We start from the raw sequence: 16,182 nt of genomic DNA, 5'->3' as shown, positions 1-16,182 counted from the left end.
TGTGAGTAGCAGGGGAGATGAGGCGTGGCATCACCGTCACAGTGGGAGGCACAGAGGACAGAGTTCAGGACAGCAGAGGCTGCTGAGGGGCAGGGCTGTCTCTGAGAGCAGGGGCAGGGTGATGACTGCCAGAAGGAAGGGCGGGGCCATTCGTCTGGGCCTGGAGAAGTTTGTGGGAGGACGGGTTGCCTGGAGGCACCGGCTGCACCCCTAGAGGGCCCCACACCGAGGCAGGGTCCCAGGAGGGGCTGGCCCACGGCCTCGTCCACAGCCGCCGACCACTAAGCTTTTGCAGCTCAGCCCCAGCCAGTTTTTGTGAGAGTCGGGAGCTGGTGCGTCAGGGAGAAGAGGGGACAGTCCCGCAGTGCTCAGTGTCCTGCCAGCTCTGGGCTCCACTGCTGCACCTTCCCGCCAGCCTCGGTGGTGCCCGAGGGAGCTGGCCTGACGGTCCTGTTGCCCTGCAGGTGCCCTCATCAGCCACGACAAACTCTTGCTGCAGACCAACGCTGAGCGGGAGCCAGGCAGCATGGGCTACCAGCTGGGCCAGGTCAGTCCCACACCCCGCCCCACCCTCTGTCTGCAGACGGGGCCCTCGAGTACCTTCAGTGTATTCTAGATAAAGAGGAGTTGAATGCATTCTAAAAAGAAGGGAGGGCTACTGTTACTCGTTTCGTCTGTTCCAAGAAGGATGCGAAATCATTCAGCGTGTTGCTCGGGAAGACATGCGTGAACACAGTGCAGCGTGCGTGAGGCTCAGGGGAGGGAGGCCCAGAGGGCCAGGGCCCGCGCCCGCTGCGGCGAGGCCACCGTGGCCCAGCAGCTCGCTCAGAGGGAGGCGTGGTCTCATGGCCCCGTGTGGCTAGGCACCAGGTCCACCGACTGCTGGGGGGGTCTCTCTGAAGTGGGCTTCATCAGAAAAACGGCAGTGGGGCGTGTGGCAGCGAAGTCAGGAGCATGAGGCAGGGCGTGAGGACACGGGTGTGGGGGCGCTGGCCCTCTGGCGGCCGCGCTCTTCCTCGTTGTGCTGGCGTCCGGTCAGCAAGCAGCTGGTGCTGTAGAGTCCTCTTCACTCCCGTGTCAGGACGCTTCGGGCAGCACGGTGCCTGGACCTGTGTTAGTTCGCACGGCTCCCTCCTAGCGCGGGGCCGCGGGCCCCGTGGGATGCCCAGGGCTGCCCTGAGGTCCCAGGGGTCCCGTTCTTCCCTGCTCAGTCTGCTGTTTGCCCTCTGCGGAGACGTTTTCACCCGAGGTAGAGTGACGGGGTGGGGGGGGGGGCAGCCTTCTGTCTGTGTCGCTTGGTGGGAGTGTCTGAGGACCACGCGGTGAGCAGGAAGCCCAGGCTGGGGGCCTTGCTCTGGGCCCTGTGGCATTTGCCCAGCTGTGTCCTTCCTTTAATGTCTGTGTCTCCACTCACCCCGAGAGCTGCATAGGGTCCCGATGCCTGTCGTCCCGCGCCCCCTGCCCTGAGCCGCCGCTGCTTGGAGGAGCAGGTGTCTGGCAGGGAGTGGGACGCTGCCCCTTGTTCCTCATGGCCTGCAGACCACTGTCGGGACTCCTGGCTGTCCTCAGGCTGGGGCAAGGCGGGGGCTGGGAAGGAGCACCCACTGTTGGTGCAGAGTAGGCCTCAGGGCTGGTGTCACTGGCCATGGACAGTGTGGCGTGGGTGGCCAGCCGGTGGCTGCTCTCGAGCAGCCTGGGTGACGAGTGGTTGTCAGGAGGGAGCATGACAACCTCCGTTTGAGCTGACGTGGGGCAGCATGGCAGGTGGCTTTGCTCCGCCCCCTGTGGGTTCTCCCCTAGGCGTCCTGAGTCCCTCCCCACCCTGCCGTCTGCAGAACACATTCACCTCCCCTTTGATCTGTGGGGTGCTTGTCTTAGCAGGTCCTTCAGAAAGTGAGGTTCGCCACCCATGACAGCCAAGGAGGCAGGACCAGTTTAGGGAAGGAGCCCTGGGTGACTCTGTTTTCTGCCAGACTTAAGTCAGATGCCCCTTAGAGCTGCCGTGTTCTTCTTTGAGGCTCTTTCCTCCCCATCCTTAGCAGCTCCCCTCGTTCCAGGTCTTCCATTTGGAAGGTGGGACGTCCCGAAGCACCCTGCCTGCCCCTAGCCTGTGCCCCCTCCCCCGGACCCACTGGGTGTGCACAGGCCCTGTCAGGGCCAGCGTCTGCTCAGGTCCCAGGACCCCGGGCCTCAGGGAGCCTGCTGCCTGGCCCCTGGGCGTGACCTGAGTGTCCTGTGTCTGTTGAAGGTGTCCATCCACTCGGTGTGGCTGGGGAACAGCATCACACCACTGAGGGAGGAGGAGTGGGACGAGGAGGAGGAGGAGGAGGCCGACGTCCCTGCCCCTTCGTCTCCGCCAGTGTCTCCAGTCAACTCCAGGTCTCCTTCTGCCTTTTGGTTTTAAGCAGTTTGGTGTTTACTAGTTGTGGGATTGGTTTGGGTGACCCTGTTAGGCTGTGTGTGGGGGTCACCTGTCACCATGCTCTGCAGGAAGCACCGGGCCGGGGTCGACGTCCACTCCTGTTCCCAGTTCTTACTCGAGTTGTACAGTCGCTGGGTCCTGCCGTCAAGTTCAGCCCGGAGGGTCCCTGTTGCCCTGGTCAGCGAAGTGGTTCGATCTGTAAGTTTGCCTCACCTGCCCCTGGGGGGTGCACGTGTGTGCACACACAGACACGCAGCTTCTCTGCAGGGGTGCACATGTGTGCACATGCAGACACACAGCTTCTCTGCAGGGGTGCATGTGTGTGCACATGCAGACATGCAGCTTCTCTGCAGGGGTGCATGTATGTGCACACACAGGCACAGCTTCCCCACAGGAGTGCATGCGTGTGCGCAGACACACAGCTTCTCCACAGGAGTGCACACGTGTGCACACACAGACACACAGCTTATATCTCTAGCACAGTGCCTTAAGTGCGTTCTTCCCCCTGGTAGGAGCGGCCTTCTGTGGGCACATGTGTGGTCTGTGGTGGGTGACAGTCTCTCAGGGAGCAGGCTGTCGTGCAAATGTCCTGCTGCCCTCGAGTCTGCAGGCCTGGCCCTGGTCCACGAGCACCTCCCACGGGCCTGCTGCTCAGCCAGCGGGCCCCTTGGAGAGGTGGGCCTGGAGCCCTCGTCCTCAGTCTGCTGGCGCCTCCATGCTAGTGGGGCCCCAGAGAGCCTCCCGGAGAGCCTTGGTGGGGGGGTGTCTATCCGTGTCACAGTCCTGGAGGCTGCTCTCACAGCCGGCTCACTGTCTCTGCTGCCACTGGCAGTCGTCCCCCAGGGCCGGGTCAGTGGGGCGGCACCGAGCCCGGGTACCTGGAACTGCCTGCCTTGCCTGTGCAGCGTGGCGTTCTGGTGTTTTTACCGAGGGACGGCTCTCAGTAATGACAGGTGTGGGGTGTGTTAAGCCTGGTTTTTCTCAGTACACCTTTAAAGGTTTTTAAGTTGTTTCCTATCTGGTCAGGATTTTTACAAACTTCATTTTTAATTTTAATGAGTTTACAACTCGATATTTTCAGAAACATCCAAGTATCGTTAATGAACATCTTAAATTTCTAAGTTAGAAATTAGTTACTAATGTTTTAAAGTAATGGTAATTTTTATTTTAAAATAAATTTTCAGTTAGTGAGAAGAGATTTATTTTGCATTATTGCAAATCTCTTCAACGTCTGGCTTTTAGAGAACAGCTGGATTCTCATATCTGCTCTGTATTCAGTCTGTTACTATCAGGTAACTTCTAGAAAACAGCACCACACGTTTGGAAGAGAACAGGAGTGAGAAGGAAAATAAGGTCTAATGTTACTTCGGAAGTAGCTTCACCAGGTGAGCCCAGGTGTCCCCTGCAAGCTCACCTGAGGCTGTGAGAAGGCCCTGCTTCCCACGCTCTCCCAGAGCTCAAGGGCCTTCACACCTCGCTGAAGTCCTTAGGTGTAGTGGGAAGAGCTGAATATTGAAGAGGGAAACATTTTTGGAGAGACATTTTTGGAAAGACAAAGGGAATCATTGGTGAGGCATTTAAGTCTGAAACAATTCCTCTGACCTGAGGCTTTGGAGGTCGGAAGGGCCTGGGAGTTTCTGACCTGGCAGATATGGGGCTTGTGTGTGGCAGCAGCTGCCGGCCTGGCTGCTCCACAACACGCGGTGCCCAGGCTGTCCTCAGGCCATGCGTTTGCACCGTGTGGCGGGTCTCAGTGTTTGCCGATCTCTCTGCGCAGCCAGGGCTCGGGGCTGCCCGGCACCAACTGCCCCTTGCCACCCTGACGGCGGGGCTCTGTCCTGTCCCCAGCTCCTTGTGGTCTCGGACCTGTTCACTGAACGCAGCCAGTTCGAGACCATGTACCTGACGCTGACTGAGCTGCGGAAGGCGCACCCTTCTGAAGATGAGGTTCTCCTCCAGTACCTGGTGCCTGCCACCTGCAAGGCGGCTGCCGTCCTTGGAATGGTGAGCCAGGAGTGCGAGGGTGCCGCTGCTCAGTGGCTGGGTGTTGTGGGTGTGGCCTCAGCCTTGGGAGGTCTGCCTGAATGTCCACAGCAAGTGCGTGGCATTGTGAGGCTCAGTTCCCCTCAGTGCTTCTCCACAGGGCCCCAGGAAGTGTCCTGGGGCCGGTGAACCCGTCCCTGGGGCTCCCGTATCTCTTGATGGTTAGGTCCTCACGGTGGTGCCTGACCAGGAGCTGGGTATGTGGCGGTGGAGATGGGACTCATTCCACCACCATCGCCTGCAGCTCCCGAGCTCCCTTCTCTGATGGGCTGCAGACCCCACGCTTCCTGCTGACAGGGCCTCCCTCCTCGAGACCACTGTGGCACAGCCACCTGCATTCCCAGCCCCAAGCGTGGGTCTTGCGGTCTATGTTGCCATGGGGCAGACGGGATTCTTTAGAGTTCCCTTATGCTGCCTATGGCCGGTGAGAACCCAGCCACTTTCTGTGTGGTCGTACCCACGCGGCGTGTGCCGCACAGACACGTGAACGTGGGCCCAGAGCCTGTTGAAGAACGTCAGCTCTGCCGTGAGAGAAAAGTTGCCACGGGGCATCAGCCCTCTCCAGGGTCTGCCCAAGGTTGCCCCAGAGGCTGAGGCCAGGCTGTTAGCCAACTTGCTGCAGGGCCACAGGATGGGGGTAGGGAGGCACCCACGTCGGTCCTCGACTCTCCTACCCCCTAGAATTTGTTCCTCCGAGCTAGGGCACTAGAGCAGGCACCCCCGGTCCTGGCACCCTCTGCCCGGGCGCCCCGCCCAGGGACCAGGAACGACAGTGCAGGGGGTCCCTCTGTGGGCACAGCCCGTCACAGCCCGTGCCCTCTGGGTGGGGGAGGCCTGCTCAGGCAGCTGGACTTGGTGGGTCCTGTGTGTTTGTGGGACTTGGAGCTGAGCAGCAGTGGTGCCTTCGCGGTGGTTTCATGTGTTCGGCCCAGTCCCCCGGGCACATGTCATGTCCTCAGTGAGTCAAAGGAGGGCTCTTGACTTTGAAGAGGGGCCTCAGGCAGGGTGAGGTTGGGGACTCCTCAGTGCTGCTGTGGACAGGGGCTTACCTCAGGCCCAGCCTTTGTGCGGGGAGCTGTGCAGGGGCAGGCAGCAGCGCTCCCTCCGCAGGAGCTCCATCCGGCTCCTCTGCTGTGAGGTCTCTGTCCCCTCACTGCGCCCCTGGTGCTGCTTGCGGAGCTGGGTGCTGGAGGTGTGGGTGGTAGCAGTTCCTCGGAGGTGTCTGGCAGGCTGTGGGTGCTGGGGAGGACCACTCAGCACAGGGACACAGGCAGGTCCTGGGGGCTGCATGATCAGACAGCTTCCTGCTGCTTTAGAGCAACGAGCCTGGGGGAGCCCTTCCCCGGGGGCTGGTCTGTGAACGCCAGCTGCCGCCACCCATCTGCCCGGTGCTGTCTGTGGGGTCCCCTTGTGGGGAAGAGCTCAGTGCTCGGTGTGGAGGTTCCCACATCCCTCACTGTGTCTGAGATGCTGAGTGAAGCTGACAGCAGTGCGTACAGATGGTGGTCGGGGCCCCAAGATCACCCTGAGTTTGCTCTCGGGGCCCCGCAGACGCAGCCGTGGTCGCGGCTGTGATCTTCGAGTGACAGGGTATGGGGCAGAGCCTGTGCAGGGAGAGGGCACACAGGGCCCGGCATCCAGAACCCTCTTCCAGAGTCACACAGGACACACTCGGTCCCCACGCGCCGCACTGTGACAGCACGTGGGGTGTGTCCACCAGGGAGGCCCCTCGAGACTCACAGCCAGAGCCCTCACGGGGGCCGGTCCTGCAGGCCCCTGCCTGGCTCACCCCAAACTCCAAGCCCCCGGAGGAGGGAGTGGCAGCACAGACCACACTCCCCACACAGACAGAGACAGGCAAGGTGCCAGGGAGCCTCTCTGACCAGGCCGGGGCTGGGGACCCTCCCAACACCGGGGTCCCAGACAGCAGCCCTGCAGGCGGTGGTCTCGGAGCAGGCCCACAGTGCACTGCTGTCTTCCACCGTGGCGGAGGTCAGCCCCGCCTCGGGCTCTAGCTGCTGCTTCTGTCTGTGCGCTAGGACAAGGCAGTGGCGGAGCCGGTCAGCCGGTTGCTGGAGAGCACGCTCAGGAGCAGCCACCTGCCCTGCAAGACCGGGGCGCTGCATGGCGCACTCTACGTGCTGGAGTGCGACCTCCTGGACGACACTGCCCAGCAGCTCATCCCAGTCCTCTGCGCCTACCTCCTCTCCAGCCTGCGAGGCGTGGCCCAGTGAGTGCAGGCTTGCCGGGTGGGCCTGGGACGGGCTTCAGCCAGAGCACTGCTGCTGGTGTCTGTGTGGGTGTCAGGCCCTGGCCTGGTTGCTAGCGGGCACCCTTCTCACGGGGACAGGGGCACAGGGACGGGGGCAGAGGTTGCAGACGCAGGGACCCCACCCACGTAGGCTGGCTGCAGCCCACTTGTGTGGCTGAGCTTGGCTGCCGTCCGGTATTTCCAGCTGCGTGAATGTGCACAGCCAGCAGCATGTGCTGGTGATGTGCGCCACCGCCTTCTACCTGGTCGAGAACTACCCGCTGGACGTGGGGCCCGAGTTTTCTGCGTCCGTCATACAGGTGTGCGGCCCTGGCCTCTTCCCCAGGGTGGGACTGCTGGGAGGGCTGGTCTGGGGCGGGAGCACGGTGACAGGAGCCTGAGACGGCGCTTTGGCTCTGGCTTCACCCTTCTCGTGCAGATGTGTGGGGTGATGCTGTCCGGAAGTGAGGAGTCCACTCCGTCCACTGTCTACCACTGCGTCCTGCGGGGCCTGGAGCGCCTCCTGCTGTCCGAGCAGCTCTCCCGGCTGGATGCAGAGTCCCTGGTCAAGCTCAGTGTGGACAGAGTGAACGTGCACAGCCCACACCGGGCCATGGCTGCCCTGGGCCTGATGCTCACCTGCATGTACACAGGTGAGCAGTGGGGCCGGGGGCTGGGTCCTGACCTCCTGTCGCCGCTTCCTGGGACACAGACCACAGGTCCTCTGCAGTTCTGAGGACATGCAGAGCCTGGCGCCAGGTCACAGTGCTGTGCAGGAGGCAGATTGCCTGGGGAGCAGGTCTGAGGGCGGGCTGCTGCACCCTGGGGGCTGCTGGGGCTCCCTTGCCTGCTTTCAGGTCACCTCACAGTGTCCCTGAACTGCTGGGTGAGCTCAGGGGGCGTCTCACAGACCCCGCAGCAGCTCCGAACTGGCTGTTTCAGGGAAGGAAAAGGTCAGTCCGGGCCGGACCTCCGAGCCCAGCCCCGCCACCCCCGACAGCGAGTCCGTGATCGTGGCCATGGAGCGTGTGTCCGTGCTTTTCGACAGGTGAGGAGGGGGCCTGCCGTTTCCCTCGAGCTGCAGGGAGCAGCTACTTTTCCTGGGGGGCATTTGCTGTCCTCTCGGCCACTGCTGTCCTCCCCACTCACGCTGGCCAAGCAGGTCCTGGCTCAGGGCTCTGTGGGGGAGGGCGCTCCCTGGACCCTGACACCCAGGGGTGTGGGGTTGGCCGGCTCCCAGGCCACCTGCTGCCCACCCGCCTGTCCCGAAGGCAGGGCAGTACTCAGCTGTATGGGTGTCAGGAGGGGCACATCAGCGAGACCGAGGTGGGCTGGGCTCAGGGCCCCGAGCAGCAACGAGAATGCCCATCAGACATGGCCGCCTTTGGGGACAGAAGCCCGTGATCCCAGCAGCTCACATGGTCACCCTCTGAGAAACAGGGCAACATCGCCTGGAACCACTTCAGGAGGCGTGTTTGGCAGACCTGGGAAGCGTTAGTCAGCCAGCACCTGCACCTCTGAGGGGGCTAAGCCCTGCCTCCCCACGCTGTGTGCCGGTGGCAGGGTCTGCTCAACTTGCCAGTTCTGGAAAATGGGCCGTGAGCCTCGTCAGGCTTCTCTTGCAGGACAGGTCCCTGAGTGTTGCCCCTGGTCAGCCCAGGGGATGTGATGGGTGTGTCTTAGGGGAGGCCGGCTCTGCCCTGTGCAGCTGTCACTTGGATCTTCAACAAGAGCACACAGAGCCAGGTGTACCCTGGTCCAGTCTGGGCAGATGGGGTGTTCTGGGAAGCTGAGCGATGCAGTCTGTTCCATGCTCGAGAGGGGTGTGTGCAGAAGGGGCTCCGTTCCACCTGTGCTGGGGAAGCCCCAGGACAGCCAGTGGAGGGCACTGTCCTCATGGGGCTTCTGCCCCAGCACAGCCCAGAGACTCGGTTCAGCAGGTGCTCAGCCGGCCCCTCTAGGTGGGGACACCGGCTGGCAGAAGAGCAGCGGCCTGTGAGCTGGGTGTGCAGGTGGCAGATCGGGCGCATGTGGAAGGAGGCCGCGGGGCTCCCGTGCACACAGCTTCTCTGTGTGTGCTGCGGCACTGCGGGCTGAGTCCCAGCATCCAGAGCAATGCCACTCGGGTGCAGACTGCCAGGGCTGTCAAGAGGCAGTGGGAGCACATGGACAGTATGGCGGGGGGGCGGGGGGGGGGGGAGGTCAGGCGAGGAGAAAGCCCCCGACTGCAGTGTTGAGGCGCCAGCGCGCAGGGCGGCCCTGACAGAGCCCTCCTTGCAGGGTCAGGAAAGGGTTTCCCTGTGAAGCCCGCGTGGTGGCGCGGATCCTTCCACAGTTCTTGGACGACTTCTTCCCTCCCCAAGACGTCATGAACAAAGTCATCGGGGAGTTCCTGTCCAGCCAGCAGCCGTACCCACAGCTCATGGCCACCGTGCTGCACCAGGTGAGGGGCAGGGCGGGGGTGTGCGGAGCAGGGGGTCTGCCAGGTGTGGGTGGGCTGTGCTGCCCCCGGGCCCTGCCCCCTAACGTGCAGCACCCCACCCCCAGGTGTTCCAGACCCTGCACAGCACGGGGCAGTCGTCCATGGTCCGGGACTGGGTCATGTTGTCCCTCTCCAACTTCACGCAGAGGGCCCCGGTAGCCATGGCCGTGTGGAGCCTCTCCTGCTTCTTCGTCAGCGCGTCCACCAACCCGTGGGTCTCAGCAGCGTATCCTTCCCGGGGCCCTGGGCTGGGCTGGGGGAGCGGCCCTGCCCAGGCCCCAGGTGGCGAGGCAGCATTTACGTTAAGCCCCAAGGGAGTGAAGTGTTGAAGAGGACACAGAAAACAGCATGCTTACCACACCGACGAGAGGGGCCGGGTTGGGGGTGGGGGGCAGAGGTCCCTACAGACGTGCAGACCCTCCCGTGCACCGCTGGGCCCTGCAGCTGGCTCTGTCACTGCTGCTGCTTCTCATCATCCATTGTCACTGTGCCCTGTGCCATCCCCTTGGGTAAGGGCTTGAGTAGAGATCCCGTTCCCAACCCAAAAGTGCTGGCTGCCGAAAAGGGGAGTTCCCCAGAGCCTCTGAGCAGACAGCTGTCCTTGCACTCAGAACGGCCTCGCTCAGCATGCTGGCCCCCCGGGCAGGGTGGCCCTGCCTCCACCTTCAGTCCGCAGGGGCAGGGGGAGCAGGGGCACCGGTCGTTGGCACGTGCGTGTGGGGAGCCAGGCCCAGTGCATGCTGCCGAGGGGGAGCAACCTCCCTGGCCAGCTCTGCCTGCCCGCCCCACTCTGCCTCTGCTGGGAGCACTGCCTTCCACCCAGACAGGGGCGGCCTCCTGGGAGCTAGCATGGACTTGCTGTAGGAGCTGAGGTTGGGGCAGTGGTTGCTGGCGCGGCCCAGGCCTGCTCCGTCCTGCCCTTCCGTGGGCCTGTGTCTGACACCCCACACTCGCACTCTCAGCCTTGCTCCTTAACGCCTCTGCAGCCTCCCCCACGTCATCAGCAGGATGGGCAGGCTGGAGCAGGTGGACGTTAACCTCTTCTGCCTGGTGGCCACGGACTTCTACAGACACCAGATTGAGGAGGAGCTGGACCGGCGGGCCTTCCAGTCTGTGTTCGAGGTGGTGGCAGCGCCAGGAACCCCGTACCAGCGGCTGCTGGCTTGTTTGCAGAATGGCCACAAGGTGGCCTCGAGCTGAGCTCCCGGGGACACCAGACTGTCGGGCTCAGGGTCGGGCTCACCTCGGGCAATGGAGCTCCTGCAGGGAGGCTGCGTGCGGGGTGTGCAGCAGCCGCAGGCAGGCTGAGCCTCGGTCCTCACAGCAGGCATGAGTGGCGGCGTGGCTGGCCCTTGCGTGTAGCTAGTGCCGATGCCAGTAAGTGTGCGCCTTCCTGCAGCGGCTAGCCTGGCCCTCGCGGCCTGGCTGCAGCTGCTCTCGCGTCTGGGACACGAGTCCTCTTGCTCTTGCAGGTTGGCCAGCCTCCCCTGCCATCTCGCAGGCGCCGAGCCTGGCAGGGTGCACGGGGGTGGGGAGCACGGGCCCAGTGCTGCACTCCCTTCCTGGTTTCTTCTCAGGACTTAAAGCTTAATTGTATCAGTAAAGAGATTAATTTTAAGGTACTTCTCTCTGCCGTGTAACATCTGTGCACAGCCCTGCGGGCGCGAGGGCCTGGGCCCTCCTCTCCTCACGTTGCCCCCTCTGTCCAGTGGCTCCTGACACCTCACTCCTCCTCGGCACACCGGCAACATTCCGTGGCACGCTGCCCCCCCACCTTCTCCTGCCGTCACCCGTGCCGGAATGTGCCGGTTGTGGCACGGACGGTGCCCAGACCCTGCGTGCAGCCCTGCTCTGAGGGCTCACCGCGGCCCACTCGGCTGTCTGGTGTGAGAGGCCCCTCTTCTTGGGGCATCTCCGGGAAAGGGAGGGCAGTCTCCTGGGCCACACACTGACCAGGCTGGCCACCTGGTTGTGAGCAGCCTCTGTCGTACTCAGAGCCACTGGCCCTGACATCTTCTGGCTCCTGTCCCCAGCTGGCCCTGGGATGCCGTCTGCCCAGGGACTCCCTTTCCATGGCCTGTCCTGCATGTGGGGACCCAGACGTGTGCCTGGCCCAGCCACCCCGTAGGTGCGCCTTCTTTGGGCAAGAGCAAACTCTGCGTCTGAGCAAGTGTTAGAGACAGACCCCAGCACTTCCTCAGCCACTCAGCCCGTGTGCCGGGCCTTCTTCTAGCCCAGGAGAGCCAGTCCGTGCTTGGGTGACGGGGCTCCACCTACAGTGGCAGGGAGGGGGCAGGGCCAGGCAGTGGTAGGCCAGCCCGAGGCCTCTCCGTCTGTCGCCTCTACCCATGCCCGGGCCCCTGGGCCGGCTTTCTGTTTTCAGGCTCAAAGTAGTCAAAATCCATGCAGATGAGGCCTGAAGAGCCAGGTGGGCCTTGGCCTGGAGCTCAGGTTGGCTGGGTTGGGGCTCTGCCTGCTCAGCACCCCTGTCCCAGAGGTAGGCTGGCCAGGAGCTCCGCTGGCAGGGCTTGAGGGCTCCCGTGGGAAGTGGAAGGGACTTTGGAACTTGCCGGACGTCTACAGAAGAGGAGACTCGGGATAGGGTTCCTGACGTGTCGCTGCCCAACCGTGGGCTGCACAGGGCTCCCTGCCCCCACCCCGGAGCTGCTCCCCTCTTCCCGCCTTCCCTGCAGTCCTTTGCTCGTCACTCACGCACGCCAGGGGAAGCTGTGGGCCCCTCCTCAGAGCAGCCCTTGGTTTTTCCCGGCAGTCCCAGCAGAGCCCTGGCTAAGGTGGGCCCAGTGGGGGAATGGGCTGGGCACTGGAGCAAGGCGTCCCCCCCTCGCTCCTGTGGCCTCCTGGCTTTTCCCTAGAAGACCCGCCAGAGTGTTTGTGAAAATGGGCGCCCGCGCCCCGTGGCTCCAGCTGCTCTGATGTCTCGCGGCCATGGCCGCTGGTGTTCCTGGTGAGGCGTCTCACCAGGAACACCGTGAGAAAGAACACTGATGCAGAACAGGACCACCCCCCACGGTTCTGAGCCCTGGGCTCACCTGGGAGTTTTAAGTGGCCACCCCTTGTTTACGACATGGGGCCCGGAGGTGTGCTTGTGTGACAGCTCTGGGGATGGCCGTGTGCTAGTGAGCGGCGGCGCACTGCCGGACGAGAACACACTCAGGCCCACTTGTGCGTCTGCGAAGGCACGTGCATCTCAGGGCGCAGACACGCAGGGCCTGTCAGTTCTTCGTAGGGCCTTCCACCTGGAGCCCGCTGCGTGTGGGGGTGTCGAGACCTGGGGGCGGGGGCATTGCTCATTAAAACCCCACTGGGAAAGTTCACCTCGTCAGCTGTGCAAAAGGGGTTAAGACTTTTAAGTTCTTAGAAGTCTACGGCAGGCAGCAATCACATCATCACTTTGTTGTTGATGTGATTTGTTGAAATATTCACTCGACGGTCAGGTTGGTTGGGGGGTCATTCTGTGTTCCCGGTAGTAACGTGAGGACAGACGTGAACGACCCCGGCAGGCTTGTCCAGCCACGCACAGAAGCGCGTCTTGGAAATGAGCCGCTGCCCCGCGGGCCCCACCATGTGTGGGCAGGTGGCCTTTCCAGGTGCCTGGAGCCCTTCACTGCTGCTCCCTCCCACGCTGCCAGCAGCGGTGTCCTTTGGGGAGGTACCAGGACGCTAGGCCGCCTCCAGGCACTGAGAGTGAGTGCAGCACCAGCAGGCCCTGCACCCTGAAGCCCCTCCCAGACACCCCTCCTGCGGGGCTGCCCCTGCTGTGGGACGGGTGGGAGCCCTGCTGTGGGCCAGTGGGTCGCACTCTGAGCAGCAGGAAGAGCTGGGCCAGGGGCCACCATGGGCTTGGGGCTCTGGTTTGAAGGGGCAGAACTAGTGTCCTTCCTGGCCTGTGTCCTCCCTCGGGCTTGCGGCCTTCCCTCTGCAGGAGGGCTTGAAACTGGCTGCTGGCCTGGGGAGACCGGAGTTGTGTTGGGGAGGGGCCTGAGAGGCCTTCAAGGCCTGATCGCCCTGCACTGTCGAGGGCTGTGGCCCTTGCTCAGCAGGGAGGGGCCTGCTCAGAGCGGTGACAACTGAACGTGGCCCTGACGATTCTGGCGGTGCTGCCCCAGGAGCCTCCTCTTGCCATGTGCTTCTGGGAGCATCTGGCCCTGGACAGCTACACAGCCCCACTGCAGGCTCTGACCCCGGCAGTTGAGGGTCCGCCACCGCCACTGTGGTCTGGCTCTGCATGAGGTGGGGCTATGATGGGTGTGCCCGCAGCCTGGCCCAGACCTGACCGTCTGCTTCTGAGCGAGGAGGGAGGACTGACCTGAGGTGTAGGTTTAAGGTTTTATGCCACTGTGCACACTGCATCGGAATTAAAGGAGACGTTAAACCCTGCACTGTGCAAGGCCTGCTTTGCTTCCGGAGAACCGGGGCTCTGCAGGGAGCAGAGGCCACTGCCGTGCCACACACGCCTGAGACCTCGGAGGAGACTGCTGGGGTGGAGTGGCGGTTGGGGGATGGGGGGCAGCAGGGTGGTCCTTCTGCCCAGTAGACTCGGGCTGCCAGTGGCCGTCGGTTACATGACATGATGCAGTTACATGGGGGCCACTGGGCCTGGCTCTGGGCCTGCTTCCACGTTGGCCCAGGGCCCTGGAGGGACCGTAGGGGCAGGCTCTGGGGCTGTGACCTGCTTTTCAGCCCGCCCCTAGGCACCCGTGCTCCTGGGCTGCGGTGCGTGGCTGTGCTGTGTGGCCGTTGGAGCTGATGGTCCTTCCCCACCCCCCACCCAGAACAGTGGCTCCTCTCTGATCTGCTCCACAGAAGCGTGTGCCCTTAGTCCTGGTGCACCAGCCCTGGGCGCCCAGGCCCTCGGCGCTGGAATCGGGCACAGAGTTCACCCCCATCCAGCACAGAAAACTGTAGGCTGGGAGCAGCCCCTTCTGGGAGATACCTTGGAAGTGATTGCTGACATCCCATGGGTTGCAGTCCAGTGGGGTGGCCCTCCCAGGCCCTGCGCAGGGCAGTCCCAAGCCGGCCCTGTGGTGGGTGCCTGGACGGACAGGAGCCTCAGCCCGGCCTCAGGGCTTCCCGAGATTTTCTGGCGGCTCTGTGTCCTCACCCTCCTGAGGCACAGGGACAGTAACAGCATCTCACTGCCAAGGACAGGTGGACAGGCCACACAGCTGTAAGTTCTCAGCTCAGTTGCTCTAAACATTTGATGGGGGTGACTTCACTTCCCAAGTTCATCTTTGCAACACAATAACTCCAGCTGTGAGCCTCCCTGGGTGGTGCTGCAGGGCCAGGCAGGGGCGCCCCCAGGCCCCCAGGTGCTGAGGTCCAGGGAGGATGGGGCTCCCCTGGGAGCTGGTGGCAGGCCAGGCCTCTACCCAGGACCCTGCTCTGAGATCCCATTTGTAGCCTGGCCCCCCCTGTCCCACTGCCCTCCAGCTGTGACTGCAGGGAGGGGGGCATCCCAGCTGCCACCCACCCAGGGCATCTCCCAAGCTAAGGCCATGCCAGATCCCTGAGGGTGCCAGGCAGGGTCCCTGGGGTGCCACCTGGCCATTGGGGCCTGTCCAGCAGGTGTGATGGGCTCATGCTGATTGGCTACTTGCTTTTACCTCTTAAGGTTTGAATGGTGATGCCTTTAGGTGGCACTTTTTTTCTGACATCCCCACAGGCTCCCTTGCCCTGGTCTCTTGCCCGTGGCTGCCCAGTGGGGACCTCGGCCCTCCAGCCCCTGCATTGGGCAGGCCTGTCCTGGCCCAGTGGTCACCACCCCCAGTGTGGTCTATCTCTCGGCGCCTTCCCCCACTCCCTGCGGTGCTGGGGGCTGTGTCCATGTCCCCGGCCCTCGGGGTGTCAGGACAAGCCTCTGTTGAGCCCTGAGAGGAGCCCCAGCCAGTGCCGGGGGCCTCCTTGTCCGGGGGTCGGCACTGGGGGCCCGGGAGACCCTGGGAGACAGTGAGGAGTGTTGTCGGGGCCACATGGCCAAACAGTGGGTGTAGGGGAGGGGCGACCCTGTCCTTCCAGCTCATCACCTCGCCAGCTCCGAGCCAGCCTGCCTGGTTTCTGAGCCTGGCTGGCCCCTGGTCCATGGGGTGAGCTCGCCTTTCTGGCCTCCGGCTTGTTGCCTGAAAACGGGAATTAGCAACAGCGCTGGCCCCCCTCTGGCCCCCAGAGGGAAAGCACTGCACGTGGGGGTTCGCCCCAGTCACCCCGCCGGAGGGGGTAGTAAAATGGGTGGCCCACAGCAGCTCCAGTTGGCGGGAGGGGGAGGAGGAGGAAGGGCCTCAGGTGAGCAGGAGAACCTGAGTGAACGAACAGGAGTCTGCCAGTAAGTGCAAAGGCGAAGTCCAGGTGGTTGCTGAGGGGGTGACGTGAGGTTGGTCCCTTCCTCCACTCACAGGGGTGTCGTTCCTCAGCCAGCCTTTACCAGACCCTCCCCCGAGGGCGGCAGGAGTGCCAGCCCAGCCAGCTGGGAGAGGCGAGTCTGGATGCCCCACCTGAGGGGTCCGGGCCGAGGTTGGGCTACCCAAGGCAGGGGGACACACCCCGCACCCCTGCTCCCAGCTGCCATCTGGCCTCAACAATGGTCCTGGCCGCTCAGCATACCCTATAGTCACCCAGGCCGGCCGACAGACAGCACCCCCCTGCAGGGAGGGAGATGGGCACGCTGAGGGGCAGAGCTGGTGGGCTCAGGGTGGGGCCTGCTCCCACCCCACCTGGCGGCACAAGTTTGCAGTCCCCGCTAGAAAGCGTGAGCATGGTGTCTGGGGCCCTGCACGGGGGCGTGAGGAGGGGAGCCCTGGCACGACCCCCAGGGTGACTGCTCCTGGCTCTCTCCAGTTCCTGGAGTCTCTGCCCCTCCCCCCTCTGTCTGTCCTCTCAGTCTCCCCAGCTCCCTCACTGTCGGTCCCCCCATCGCCTTGTCTGGGCCCAACCCCACTCCCCTTCTTGGGCTTTCTCAGGGGGTCCCCC

General features: G+C 63.4%; 1 protein-coding gene across 3 annotated transcripts in view; it reads left to right on the top strand.

Moving 5' to 3' along the window:
- Positions 1-10,820, top strand: part of HTT (huntingtin) — a 111,716-nt gene extending 100,896 nt beyond the window's left edge. For all 3 annotated transcript variants that reach the window (XM_053923220.1, XM_053923219.1, XM_053923218.1), the window contains 11 exons: positions 465-547; positions 2,249-2,379; positions 2,491-2,620; positions 4,271-4,426; positions 6,505-6,695; positions 6,922-7,036; positions 7,156-7,369; positions 7,659-7,764; positions 8,997-9,159; positions 9,264-9,424; positions 10,185-10,820. In XM_053923220.1, coding sequence (XP_053779195.1) covers positions 465-547; positions 2,249-2,379; positions 2,491-2,620; positions 4,271-4,426; positions 6,505-6,695; positions 6,922-7,036; positions 7,156-7,369; positions 7,659-7,764; positions 8,997-9,159; positions 9,264-9,424; positions 10,185-10,398 — 1,664 coding nt within the window. In that variant the 3' untranslated portion in view covers positions 10,399-10,820. The remainder of the gene's footprint in view (positions 1-464; positions 548-2,248; positions 2,380-2,490; positions 2,621-4,270; positions 4,427-6,504; positions 6,696-6,921; positions 7,037-7,155; positions 7,370-7,658; positions 7,765-8,996; positions 9,160-9,263; positions 9,425-10,184) is intronic.
- Positions 10,821-16,182: the final 5,362 nt, after the last annotated feature.

The sequence above is a fragment of the Desmodus rotundus genome, chromosome 4 (genome assembly GCF_022682495.2).
Source record: "Desmodus rotundus isolate HL8 chromosome 4, HLdesRot8A.1, whole genome shotgun sequence".
Lineage (NCBI taxonomy): Eukaryota > Metazoa > Chordata > Mammalia > Chiroptera > Phyllostomidae > Desmodus > Desmodus rotundus.
The sequence above is the reverse complement of the archived record's forward strand: the minus strand, read 5'-3'. Positions and strand labels throughout refer to the sequence as shown.